This window comes from Notolepis coatsorum (assembly GCF_963971535.1).
Source record: "Notolepis coatsorum genome assembly, chromosome: 1".
Lineage (NCBI taxonomy): Eukaryota > Metazoa > Chordata > Actinopteri > Aulopiformes > Paralepididae > Notolepis > Notolepis coatsorum.
In genome coordinates this window covers 27,241,305-27,255,663 of record NC_140165.1, presented here as the reverse complement: position 1 = coordinate 27,255,663, position 14,359 = coordinate 27,241,305, and the positions used below count along the sequence as shown (strand labels likewise).

Here is a 14,359-nt window from a genome sequence, read left to right as displayed (position 1 = left end):
AAAAGAAAATCCAAACTTCAAATAACTACAATTTCGACAGTTTTCGGCTTGTCATTGCTCCAACTGCTTTGTTGTTGAATCAAGTCAAATCCTAGGTAAGCATATATTGTGCGTGTGAACGTTGACATGAAAAGAAAAAAGTTAAAAAAAAAAAGTTAAAAAAAAAAAAAAAAATCTTTTTTTTTTATTTTTTTTTAGGTTTCTCACTTGATTCGATACTCGGTAGTACCAACGTGTTTCGGTTCGGTACCTCAAAAGTACCGAATTCGGTACCCATCCCTAATGCAGACTGATAGTGGGGGCGTGGCTTGTTATGCAGACTGATAGTGGGGGCGTGGCTTGTTATGCAAACAGGTAGTGGGGGCATGGCTTGTTATGCAGACTGATAGTGGGGGCATGGCTTGTTATGCAGACTGATAGTGGGGGCATGGCTTGTTATGCAGACTGGTAGTGGGGGTGTGGCTTGTTATGCAGACTGGTAGTGGGGGTGTGGCTTGTTATGCAGACTGGTAGTTGGGGCGTGGCTTGTTATGCAGACTGGTAGTTGGGGCGTGGCTTGTTATGCAGACAGGTAGTTGGGGCGTGGCTTGTTATGCAGACTGGTAGTTGGGGCGTGGCTTGTTATGCAGACTGGTAGTTGGGGCGTGGCTTGTTATGCAGACTGGTAGTGGGGTGTGGCTTGTTATGCAGACTGGTAGTGGGGGTGTGGCTTGTTATGCAGACTGATAGTGGGGGTGTGGCTCGTCATGCAGACTGGGAGTGGGGGCGTGGCTTGTTAGTCAGACTGATAGTGGGGGGCGTGGCTTACTTTCTGGCGCCCGAACGGGCCTCTGAGTCGGCGTCATGGATTCCTTTCTTAATGGTCTCTGTCAATACCGTGCCGTGTCTAGAGAGGAGTAGGGGAGAATATATCATTTATTCATATCATCATCTAAACCACCGATTTAAGACTGCTGGGCATGCAAACATACACACACAGACAGAGACTTATAAAGACACCGAAATTAGTGGTCGACCAACTATCCGAGCGGCTCTGAAAACTCGCACCACTGCTTATAACCTGGCCAGAGCGTCAGGAAACATGGAAGAGTATAAGGCTACAGTCTATACTCTGCGCAAGGCTGTTAAACTTGCTAAGAGGACATACGCTGACAAGATGGAGACACAAATGGCCCAGAATGACACAAGAGGTTTATGGCGAGGGCTACGGACAATAACTGACTACAAAGTCAGCGCCCCCTCAATGGGGAGTGCCGACGCCTCTCTCGCGGACCAGCTAAACTCCTTTTACACGCGGTTCGGGGCAAACAGTAGCGACGCTAGCTCACTGGCTAACGACGTCACTGACACACCGGCCGTCGTGGAGGGGGGGGGGGCATCCGGGGGGGGGCGGGGGCACTCTCTCATTGACGGAACACAGTGTGAGAAGAGCATTTATGCGGGTGAACAGCAGAAAGGCAGCTGGCCCAGACGGGATAACAGGACGTATACTTAAATCCTGTGCTAACCAGCTAGCCCCAGTGTTCACCACCATATTTAATCTATGCCTGGCTGAATCCGTGGTCCCTGCCTGCTTCAATGTGTCCACCATAATACCTGTACCAAAGAAATCCTCCCCAACAGGTCTTAATGACTACAGACCGGTGGCACTCACCTCTGTGGTCATGAAATGTTTTGAGAGGCTGGTTAAGGATTACATTTGTGCCTCGCTCCCCAGTGATATGGACCCTATGCAATTTGCATACAGGCCAAACAGGTCCACTGACGATGCGGTCTCTCAGGTACTGCACAGCACCCTTTCTCACCTAGACTGCCAGAAGGGGGGCTATGTGAGACCAGACTGGTGGACAAGCTGATCGAGCTGGGTCTGAGCTCCGCTCTGAGCGCCTGGATACTGGACTTTCTGAGTGAAAGGCCCCAGGCGGTCAGGGTGGGGGGTCAGACCTCCAACACCATCACCCTGAGTATCGGGTCCCCCCAGGGCTGTGTCCTGAGCCCCCTGCTGTATTCACTATACACACACATGATTGTGTGGCCAGGTTCAGCTCCAACTCCATAGTGAAGTTTGCGGACGACACAGTGGTGGGGCTGATCTCTGACAACGACGAGAAGGCCTACCGGGAGGAGGTTGAGGTACTGGAACGCTGGGGCCAGGACAACAGCCTGCTCGTGAACATTGGTAAAACCAAGGAGCTGATCGTGGATTTTAGGAGAACACAGCAGGGGCACACACACCACTAAGGATAAACGGGGCTACCGTGGACAGGGTGAGCAGCTTCAAGTACCTGGGGGTCCACATCTCAGAGGACCTGACATGGACAACACATAGACTCAGTCGTAAAGAAGGCAAAGCAGCGCCTCTACCACCTGAGAGAGTTAAGGAAGTTCAGAGTATCGGGGAAGAAGCTAGGCTAACATGCAGCCAGATAGCTTTCTACTGAACGCACAGAGAGGAAACTGGTATCCATCTTCTTGTCTCTCTCTGGAGAAGACGGTAAGCTAATTTGCCCAAATGTTGGCGTGTTCTTTTAAGTTCACTAATGTTAGCTATACTAGCTACCTTAGCTGGGTGATGACAGCTAGGTTTTCAATTGCTAACATTACAATTGTACTGGGAATTGGATATACAGTAAAATATTGCAGAATTTTTCACAAAAAAATACCCTATTTAGCCCTTTTTCCCCATTAAGCTAGCATGAAGATCTCTCTCTCTCTCTCTCATGCTCTCTCCCTCACTCTCTTTCTCGCGCTCTCTCGCTCCCTCTCTCTCTCTCTCTCTCGCTCTATGGAGAAGGGGAGAAGTCCCCGGGCATGGCAGGGTCAGGTTGGGTTTCTCTCTGACAGGAAGTAGACAGAAAGTAACAGTGTGCCTTTTTAGAGACCAGAGAGAAAAAGAGAGAGAGAGAGAGAGATACAGAGTGTGAGAGTGAAAGAGATACAGAGAGAGAGCATCACCATGGATACTGCTGAGGTAAACCTTAGTCAAACCATCTCCGATTCACTGAAATAGGACCGTGAGCTGCTCTGGGATGAACCAAGGGAAGGTGAACAGACTGTAGTACTATAGCAATACTGCAGTACAATAGCAATACTGCAGTAGTACAGCAGTACTCTAGTACCGTAGCAGTACTATAGTACCATAACAGTACTGTACAAGCCATATTTTAGGTGTTAAATATTACACTTGTGTGGGTTGGAGTTGAGTGGGGAATCTGGGTATAGAGGAGGACTTGCTATTGCAGGCCAGAGAGATGTGCCAAGAGAGGTCTCCAGATTCTACCTGTGACGCAACATTGTGAAAAGTATACCTAAAATGAGCAACGTTTGATCTAGAACTGACTCCCTACCTCTCCAGAGAGCTGGTCTGCCAATCCTGCAGCAAGAGGTCCAGGAACTCAAAACAACGCCTGAAAACAAGACATGTACAAGTCCAGAGGTTAAAGGAGCAACGACACAATTACACAACAAACTACCAACAGTGGCTATATACACACAAACAACAAACTACCAACAGTGGCTATATTTATATACGGTATATACACACACAACAAACTCCCAACAGTGGCTATATATATATACACACACACACAACAAACTACCAACAGTGGCTATATACACACACAACAAACTCCCAACAGTGGCTATATATATATATATACACACACACACACAACAAACTACCAACAGTGGCTATATATATATATATATATATATATATATATATATATATATATATATATATATATATATATATATATATATATATATATATACACAACAAACTACCAACAGTGGCTATATACACACACAACAAACTACCAACAGTGGCTATATACACACACAACAAACTACCAACAGTGGCTATATATATATATATATATATATATATATATATATATATATATATATATATATATATATATATATATATACACACACACCAAACTACCAACAGTGGCTATATTATATATATATATACACACACACAACAAACTACCAACAGTGGCTATATATATATACACACACAACAAACTACCAACAGTGGCTATATACACACAACAAACTACCAACAGTGGCTATATATATATACACACACAACAAACTACCAACAGTGGCTATATACACACAACAAACTACCAACAGTGGCTCTATATATACACACACAACAAACTACCAACAGTGGCTATATACACACAACAAACTACCAACAGTGGCTCTATATATACACACACACAACAAACTACCAACAGTGGCTATATACACACACACAACAAACTACCAACAGTGGCTATATATATATATACACACACACAACAAACTACCAACAGTGGCTATATATATACACACACACAACAAACTACCAACAGTGGCTATATACATACAACAAACTACCAACAGTGGCTCTATATATACACACACACAACAAACTACCAACAGTGGCTATATACACACACACACAACAAACTACCAACAGTGGCTATATATATATATACACACACACAACAAACTACCAACAGTGGCTATATATATATACACACACAACAAACTACCAACAGTGGCTATATACACACAACAAACTACCAACAGTGGCTATATACACACACACACAACAAACTACCAACAGTGGCTATATACACACAACAAACTACCAACAGATGTACATCGCATGATGGCTTGTGTGAATTGTGATTAATGAAAATTAAGAAATACATAGCAAAATGCATCTGTATTCTGTACAGTCACAGGAGTCTTCAGTAATGTTGAATGGTGATTTGTTTTGTGAATACATTTGACCTGTGTACTTAATACATGTTGCTTTGCTGGGAAACTTTGTATAATGAAATAAATTAGACATTCAGGGAATGTCTGGTCAGTTATCATTCTCCCAGTTTGCATGTCTGAGTGATCAGGAATGTGAACACACCAGCCACTGCGGCTGGGTGTCCAAGCTACGGAAGATGGCTAGGGTCAAAAAGGTTAAAGCGGATAATTGCCTTAATTCTTTTTCATTTAAGAAAAATAAATGGACGTGTTAATATTGATAGCCCTACTTAAAATAAGTTATACATACTTTATGCCCAAAATGGTATAATACATACAACATAGATCAAGCCCTTGGGCAGTACCATTACTTCACCCACAAACGAGGAGTATTACAAATGACCATCTCAACAAGTAACTTGGGAATTTTCTTTTTTATAAACACTGTTCAGCCTGGCTATCTCACCTTCTGACGCCCACAGACTTGGCGGTACAGTTGCTGGCCACGATGGGGATGAGACGAGGGTAGTGGGTGTGCTGGAAGACACAGGATCCATAATACATCGAAAAATTGTTTCACATTTAAAAAAAGGTGCTATAGATACCATTCAGCCCCTATATGTCACACTAGAGCACCGGCATGACATTTATCCAATCAGGTGCATTCAATGTGGGGAAATGGGAAGTACATGCCTGCAACATGTAAACAACAACATTCATTTTGGACCCGCAAACGTTTTTTAAATGATAAATTCATTAATCAATCATTCTTTGGGGGACAAAGCAATGATTTTATTCTGCACTTTTCTAAAAGCTCTGTGGGTGTACTATTTTAAGAACACAATTACTCGACATAAAAATGTATCTATAGCACCTTCAAAATAAGAAGTTGACGTCAGCAAAAGCCTAAATGGCCTCATATAGGTCAAGGTCAAACCGATACCCAACCCTAGTTACCACATATTGGCCCATGATTCAACCTATTAGTGACATCACACATGCAACTAAAGATGTCAGGGAAGAAGGTGAATGTGATTCCAGGGTAAGAATTTGAAAAAGGAGCTCCGGTAACAAGTTCTGCACAAATAACAATCTGTATAGTCAAAGTCACAAATAACAATCTGTATAGTCAAAGTCACAAATAACAATCTGTATAGGCAAAGTCACAAATAACTATCTGTATAGGCAAAGTCAAAAAAATAATCTGTATAGGCAAAGTCACAAATAACAATCTGTATAGGCAAAGTCACAAATAACAATCTGTATAGGCAAAGTCACAAATAACAATCTGTATAGGCAAAGTCACAAATAACAATCTGTATAGTCAAAGTCACAAATAACTATCTGTATAGTCAAAGTGCTTCCAAGAGGAGTTAAGGAACACGTCAACATTATGGGAAATGTGCTTACCATTTTCTCTGGATTCAGGCAAGAAGATCAGATACCAATTTCCAAGACCAATAGAAAGATATCCGGCTGCAAGCTAGCCTAGCTTTGCACAACTGAATGAAAGCAGATATGCACCTCTCCCGGAGTTTTAAACTAGGCTAGTGGTCCGTATCGGCTTCCATTCATTTGTGCTAAGGTAGGCTTGCTTGCAGCCGAATAGCTTTCTACTGAACACACAGAGAGGACATTTGTATCCATCTTCTTGTCCGACTCTGGAGAAGACGGTAAGTGCTTTCCCATAATGTAGACATGTTCCTTTAACCATACATACATTTTTATAATTCGTTTTTTAGTGAAGGGCATCTCCACTACACAAGTACACGCTACAACATCTTCATGATGGTCTGGCCGCGTGAACACTTAAGGTAACCTACTTGCGTTCAGCGTTTCTCTGATTGGCCACGACGCCCATGTGACCGCGGCAGAGCAGAAATAGGCTGCTGCTCCGGCGAAAGAAAGACAGGCATTCTATTGCCATGCTCTGCGACAAACTCTAACCTTAACCAACTCCGAAAGAATGCCTAAACTTAACCCTAACCTTAACCAACTCCGAAAGAATGCCTAAACTTAACCGGCGAAAGAAAGACAGACGCTAGTTACGTTTATAAGAAATTGAAGTGATTCGAACTTGTCACCAACTGGACCGCAGGCTCCACAGCAAGCTGAGGAACGAGTTGAGCTAACCGTCGATGTTAAAACAGGGGGGATTGCGTATGCATAATGCCGCGGCAACATGCGCGTCTCTGCCGCCTGGCGCTGCCGCGTCGCCGCGGGGGCGTGCTAGGCGTGGGACGCTGAACGCAAGTAGGTTACCTTAAGTGTGCAAGCGGTCTGGCCCTACAAAAACTGCAATGCATGAGAGATGCCACCAGGGGCAGAGTAGCTAACCGTTGAGTGACGGACTATGTGAGTTAGTGACACTGCCGGTCTACGAGGGGTTTTGCATATTAAAACTGAGAATGACTGGTTTTACATGTGTGAAGGGAGACGGAGAGCCTTGGTGTGTTTTCTGAGTTGGCCCACTTACCCGGATGATGATGCGGATGGCGACCACTCCGGAGGTGGCCATGATTTTGGCACTGTTGGCGACTAGGTTGAGGAGGGCAGGCATGATGGCCTCTGCCGCATGGTCGAACCGGGTGCCCAGCAACGACGACAGGTGACTGGATCAAAGAGAGGAGACAAGAGGCTGTTGTTAGAGATGGATGGATGGATAGATGGGTTTGGAGTTTGGACCCTTTGTACATTTTATTTATTAGGATTACTATGATCATTATTAGGATTACATGATCATATTTAAAAGGGCCTATAAAGGAATTATACGGCATAACAAAAGGGTTAATATTGTAATTTATTATCATATGATTTTTATAAAACATTTATTTCTAGTGATGAACCTCTGCCAGATGATCGGCATCTAAATGTATTATTGTTGTACTGAACTTATACCTGCTCACCACTTATTTCCTCCTTCCTCCAGTGGACATAACACCCACTGTTTTCTGTTATTGTCCGTCTACAATTCTGCCAGCATGTCCATTCAGCAGCCTTGCACTACGCCCATTTCCCCAGTGATTGATGAAGGTTCAGGAAATGCACACGTCTAGTAAGACCGCTCGCATATTCATCCCCACAAAGAAAAACAAGAGTGATAGTCTAACAACGGCGCAGACAATTAATGTAATGAAGCAGCGGATATCAAATAAGCCCGCTAGCAGCCATATCCCTTTGGCATCCGAACAGAAGTAGGAACAACATCAACAAAGCGCCAATCTGTGGACTCAGTTGTCGAGAGTAAAATCCATTAGGGGAAATAAAGGTTTCAATCATTCATTTATCACAATTGGCATAGCTAATATCAGCTAATGTTTATTCAATATCACAGTTAGCCATCATGTTTTCATGTCATCTGAATGGCTTGCCGATTATTCCCTGTACTGTATGATTTGTGAACGCCTTTGTACAAGACAACATGTAGCCTAAATATTGAGTAGGAAACATTCACCGACATTAGCAATGATAATGCGATTAGCACAAGGCTAACGTTTATGAATGAATGAATAAATGATCTTTATTGTCATTGTCACAATGTTACAACGAAATTTTAAATGCAGCCCTAGGTGCTAGCAGTCACACAGTCCTAGATAATAAAAATAGAGTCCTAAAACACAGCATTAAAATAATAAAGACGTAAGACATAATAGACATAACAGGGGGGGTATAAAAGAAAATTGTACTATTCCCTTAGTGTTGTGTCTGTGTGTGCATGGGGGGGGCAGGGGAGATTGTTGACTGCCCGAATATGATCAATTTAGTCACTGATGATAATGTGGATGAGTGACGGTGATGTGTTGCTAGAATCAAGAATCAAGAGGTTTATTTGTCACATACATACCAGGGCATACAGTGAAATGTGGGTGGTCATGCCTGCATCGATTGTGCAATAATACAATAATAAAATAGACAGAGAAAAAAAACAGGTAAGACATAAGATGTGCATGATCAAAATAGACATGCTAAATTCCTGAGAAGGCACTGGTTCCCATGTACACTACTATACAATATACAATTTTAACTCTGTCATTATGTTTTACTTACTATATCTAGACTATACAAGAACCACATCTGTTCTTTCCTTTTGTGTTGCGTGTGTGTGCTCATGTGTATTTGTGGAGAGTGGAGAGTTCAGTGTTCTGATGGCCTGGGGGAAGAAGCTGAGCCGGAGTCTCTCTGTGCTCGTAGCGTGTGTACGTAGGTGCTTGCCTGACCGCAGCAGCTTGAACAGGCTGTTGTTTGGGTGGTGGGAGTCTTTCATTATTCTGCAGGCTCTGTATTTGCACCTCCTGTTATATAAGTCCTGCAGGGGTGGTAGTGCGATACCCGTAGTACGCTCTGCTGAGTGCACCACTCTCTGGAGGGCCTTCCTGTATTGTGCCGTGCTGTTTCCAAACCAGGCAGTGATGTTTCCAGTCAGAATGCTCTCTACAGCCCCGGAATAGAAGGAGTGGAGTATCTTCCCGATACTCTGAACTTCCTTAACTGTCTCAGGTGATGGAGGCGCTGTTTCGCCTTTTTCACCACAGAATCTATGTGTGTTGTGATGTAGACTCCCAGGTACTTGAAACTGCTCACCCTGTCCACGATAGCCCCATTTATCCGCAGTGACGTGTGTGTCACCTGCTGTATTCTCCTAAAATCCACGATCAGCTCTTTGGTTTTACCAATGTTCAGGAGTAGGCTGTTATTCCGGCACCAGCGTGCCAGTTCATCAACCTCCTCCCGATAGGCCTTCTTGTCATTGTTAGAGATCAGCCCCACCACCACCGTGTCGTCCGCAAACTTCACTATGGAGTTGGAGCTGAACCTGGCCACACAGTCATGTGTGTACAGTGAATACAGCAGGGGGCTCAGAATGCAGTAGATTGAAGTAAAGGTGTTCTATTTCAATTTCAACCTGATTCAATTGGATCTTTGTTTCCATATGAAGTATCATATGAAATGTATAATTTATTAAATGTATCATAAATATATTAACATTATAGACCAGAACTAGGGATGTACGATATTATTGGCCGATATCGGCATTAAAATGTGATATCGGAAAATATCGGTATCGGTTTTTAAAAAAAAATAATAATAAATTTTTTTTTTTTACATTCCTATAACCTTCATTTACCCAGGCAAGCAAGTAAGAACAAATTCTGATTTTATTTATTGTCAAAAGTATGCATAATATGTTGTGTTAATTCCACAACAAGAGATATGTAATGTTAATTACCTGAAATTATTCCATTTTTTGGGGGGGGGAAACCCTGCATATATCGGTATCGGTTGATATCGGTATCGGAAATTAAGAGTTGGACAATATCGGTATATTGGTATCGGTAAAAAAGCCAATATCGAGCATCCCTAACCAGAACATTACCTCAAGTGACTTTACTTTGCAGTAACATTGAATTTGTCAACATGCTTCTCACCACTGATAATGGGCTTTGGACTGAAGACTTCATTATGTCAATGTTAAGTTTCATTTTCTTTAATTTAGGACACCTCATACATTTACTGATGTAACTCCCTGACCATGCATGCTATATTTACACATGTGGTATTGCTGGATTCAGCACAACCACACCTTTCCGGAAAAGCCCTCATCTGTGTTTCTATGACAATCCATGGCAGAGCTACTACAAAGTAAATGAGAACATTCTGCATAGATATTCATTTTTTACATTTCCGCTTATTTTAAGTATGTGTACATAGGTATATATCTCCTACATGCATAAAGATATTCACATCCAGGTTTTTCTATTAGGTTAAGCAACTGTCTGACTGCTAGCATGTCAAGTTTGAAAGCTCTTGGAGCTTGTATTATTAATCTACATGAGTTTATATGCCTCAACTCCCATACGGCCAGGCTATATTTTGGTTCTTTTTTCCTTTGGGGGTGTATAACAATATATCAATTTAACAAGTTTTGTAGTAAATATTTTTATACAAGAATCCATTTCATATATGGGAGACCTTAGAGATGAGGAAAAACATGCTTGTTACAAAGGGTCAGATTAAACCGAATATATATATTTATTGCCTGAGATCCCATGTATAATATTTGTATGTCGTTTGATATCCCCTGTATATTCTTTGTACAATATGCACGGAATATCCCTTTAGTCTAGCAGGACAGACCATAATATTCATTCCTCTATTGGAAGCGATCCCATGGCGTCAGGTACCGAGTAAAGCCTTGCCCACTCGAGCTGACTTGAAAGGTACCGACGAGATATGTCTGAACATGCCCGCTTTCGCCCACGGCTACGAGACCTAGGGGCGACAGAAATGAGATAGGTACTATTTGTTCACCGTGGATATAAATATGGCGCAAGAATACAGAACCCCCCTAGCAGTTCTCTTTCAGTTCGCCTTCAGTTCAGTCTGGTGCAGTTACCGAGTAAAGCCTTACCCACTACGCAACGTGCGGTGCAGCAGGGCTCGTATCGCCCCAACATAGTCTCGTGTTATTCTAAATACGTCTGTTTGTCGTATCGTTCTATATATATTAGTAAACCTTCATTACGAGTCAAAGACCACGTGAAGTGGGTAATTGTGTGTCTATAATAGAGCACTTATTGCCGCGTGCTAATAGTACAGTAACGTCAAGTTCAGCCGTGCACTACCGCACCGGAGAGGATATCTACACCGGAGCAGCAGCACCACGGAGGACTTACACCCCACCGGCAGTGCCACTCTCCGGGCAAGGATTATTCTTCTTCATTGCTTTGACCAAGCTGCTGGAACAGAGAACCGCCTACCCCACTGCTACTGTGGGATTTACACCTGCCCGTGAGACCATCACTCAAGCCTGTCTCTGTCGTAACAGAGGCTCGACGGCTCTCACCTACACGGAGCGCACCCTGGGATCAGGCTGCCTCTCCCCGCTGCCACAGGGGTGACATCACCCCCTTGAACCATTGACTTGCATAGAGCTTTGGCCCCCTCTGCTGGCTTACAACCGGTAGTACACCCTTTCCCAGAAGATCCCTAGATAATCCTTAATATCCATTATTGATTTACCTGCACATTCTATTTGCCTTATAAGCGCATCTAAAGTGACCAAGTGATGTAACCTAATATCCCCTTTGTGTAATAAATATTGTAAACTAGTATTCTGTGTGGAAAACCGTGTTATTGTGAAGTGTCGTCATCTAGAATACTTTTGTACGGTGTTGGCCAGCAATGTACAAGTCGGTAGTGATTCAATGATATCAGTACTTGATTAATACAGTCAGGGAATTGTACCCCTCAGTTACAATGCTTGTGTTTTGTTCTACCTCCGGTAGGGGTATCTCAAAAACTAAAGCCCTTTTTGACAGTTTGTCACAGCACTATTAACTGTGTGTATGCAATTCGCCTTTATTCTGTTTTATATGTGTATTTTTGTTAAAATGTGTATATTGTGATGATGAATTGTATTTTATGTTAGGGCTGGGCGATATGGCCAAAAATGTTATCAAAAATATATATAATAATAATCATATTGTTCGATATCGATAATTATCGATATTTTTATTAGTATTAAATTTTATTTTTATTTTGCAGCAATTCTTTGTCGTTGTCGCCATCTTTAGTGTTACAGCCCCTCACACTCCAGTTCTCAGGCTGCAGCTAGTTTGAAAGCGAAAGTACCAAAAAAAGTGGCTGTGGCTCCAGGGGAGTTGAACAGTTCTGGCTCTATTAGTTTCTTTTCCATCTTTTGGCGCAAACCACCAAACCACACGTGAACCATGACTCGCGACTGGAGACTAGCTCTGCTAGCACACATAGCCTACTGTGTACAGTAGGGCTGGCACCTATTAGTCGAATAATCGATCGAAAGGAGCCGTAGTCGACTGCAAACCTTAGTCGAATGCAAAAATAAAAAATTTAAAAAAAGTAGGCCTATTATAATAATTCTTTTAATTTAAATTCTTTATATATATTTTTTTTCATTTCATTCTTTCCAAAAGAAAAGAGGCCTATACGCGTGGCTAACGCTAAGACATTAAGCACCCCCCACAGCCCAAATGGAATTTTTTTTTTATAAAAAACAATATATATATAATTATACTCAATGCCAGTATAATTATATATACTCAATCAATCAAAGTCGACTATCCAAATCCTTAGTCGGGGACAGCCCTAGTGTACAGACGGTTTCAAACCGATACTGGTCAGTATCGTCATTTGGACAAGCAAAGCCATTACTTTAAGTTGCAGGTAAGAAAGACAAGTCTGTCCACCGTCTCTGGTTTTAAAGCTGCCCTGTTGCAGGTGACAATAATAATTAAAAAAAAAAATTATTATCGATTTATTATCGACCACGTTTCATATCGATGAGGAAAAACATATCGCGATAATTATCGTTATCATTTTATCGCCCAGCCCTATTTTATGTAGGCCTATTTGATGTATGTTATGTGTGATAACATTTTTTATCACGTTAGGTTGATGCCTTTTTTAACATCTTGGCCAGGGACTACAGATGAAATCTAGCCTTCTGGCTAATTCTGGCGTATTTACATTTGAATGTTGATTAATATGCACCGTCCCTTTTGCAAATAAACTTAAACTGCAAGTCCCGGTAGGCTAGTTTTCATAGAAAATAATGGCATCAAAGCGTGACTGAATGGGACAAGCTAAAGGTGGTTGTCAAGGTGTTGCCAAGGGAGGCAGTGTTTGGGATGAGTGAGTTGAAGAGAGTTAGGTCTTCTTATGAACCGAGCCTTACCCAAAAGTGATGCAGGCCTCTCTCACCACCTGCGAGCGCAGGTCCTTGGCGGAGAGCTTGAAGGCCGCCTCCATGAGGCGAAGCTGCTGTGCAAAGCCATCAAACTCCACCGCGCCGGCCAGTAGCAGCGAACGCACCTTCTTCAGCTGCGCCAATAACGCCAAGGGAAGTGAGAGGAAGAAAAGTTAGTCACGAAAAGATATATACCGTAATTAGTAATAGTTGTCAATTAAAAGGCACAATACAAAACTTAGTTTTGCTCTGAAATGTATTTGAGACTTTAATATGACTACCAATACTCTAATATAAATATCAGAATCATATGTATACTTTGAAAAATGTTATACTACTTCCTTGAATCTTTGGATCATGTTTGTTCCAATTATTTTGTAAAGAATCTATTTTTAAAATGCCTTTTCCTGAGTGTTGCATTGTTTTTACAGAATGAAGAGTTGTCCCAACACTGAGAAAATGTTAAATACGTGTATTGTGCCTTTTCTGCAGTTCAGCCATGACGAGAACCCTCCGTCTTGAAACAAGCCATTCAGAATTGCAGCCACAATCGCCACAGTTAGTAAGTGCCTCGTATGCGTATATTAAGCGTGTGAAGATATCTTGATAAAATGCACGAGTACAAGATGTCGGCTTGTGCGTAAATATTCTCTTTTCTATCTAAAGTTTAACCTAAAATGTGTTCATAACACTTTCAACAGTACGATTGCTATGCTATTGCTGTATTTTGAGTCATATTTCATCTGCAACGTCTACAGTGGTTAGCACTGCTGCCTCACAGCAAGAAGGTCCTGGGTTCGAACCCCAGCAGGGGCCCTTCTGTGTGGAGTTTGCATGTTCTCCCTGTGTTCGCGTGGGTTTCCTCCAGGTACT

At 42.3% G+C, this 14,359-nt stretch overlaps 1 protein-coding gene across 3 annotated transcripts in view; it reads right to left on the bottom strand.

Annotated features, from left to right (window-relative positions):
* LOC311240980 (CLIP-associating protein 1-A-like) overlaps positions 1 to 14,359 on the bottom strand; it is a 127,226-nt gene that overhangs the window by 66,812 nt on the left and 46,055 nt on the right. For all 3 annotated transcript variants that reach the window (XM_084329617.1, XM_084329618.1, XM_084329619.1), the window contains 5 exons: positions 13,475 to 13,620; positions 7,238 to 7,373; positions 5,228 to 5,298; positions 3,348 to 3,407; positions 809 to 886 (listed from right to left, as the gene is read on the bottom strand). In XM_084329617.1, the coding sequence (XP_084185743.1) occupies positions 809 to 886; positions 3,348 to 3,407; positions 5,228 to 5,298; positions 7,238 to 7,373; positions 13,475 to 13,620 (491 nt within the window). The remainder of the gene's footprint in view (positions 1 to 808; positions 887 to 3,347; positions 3,408 to 5,227; positions 5,299 to 7,237; positions 7,374 to 13,474; positions 13,621 to 14,359) is intronic.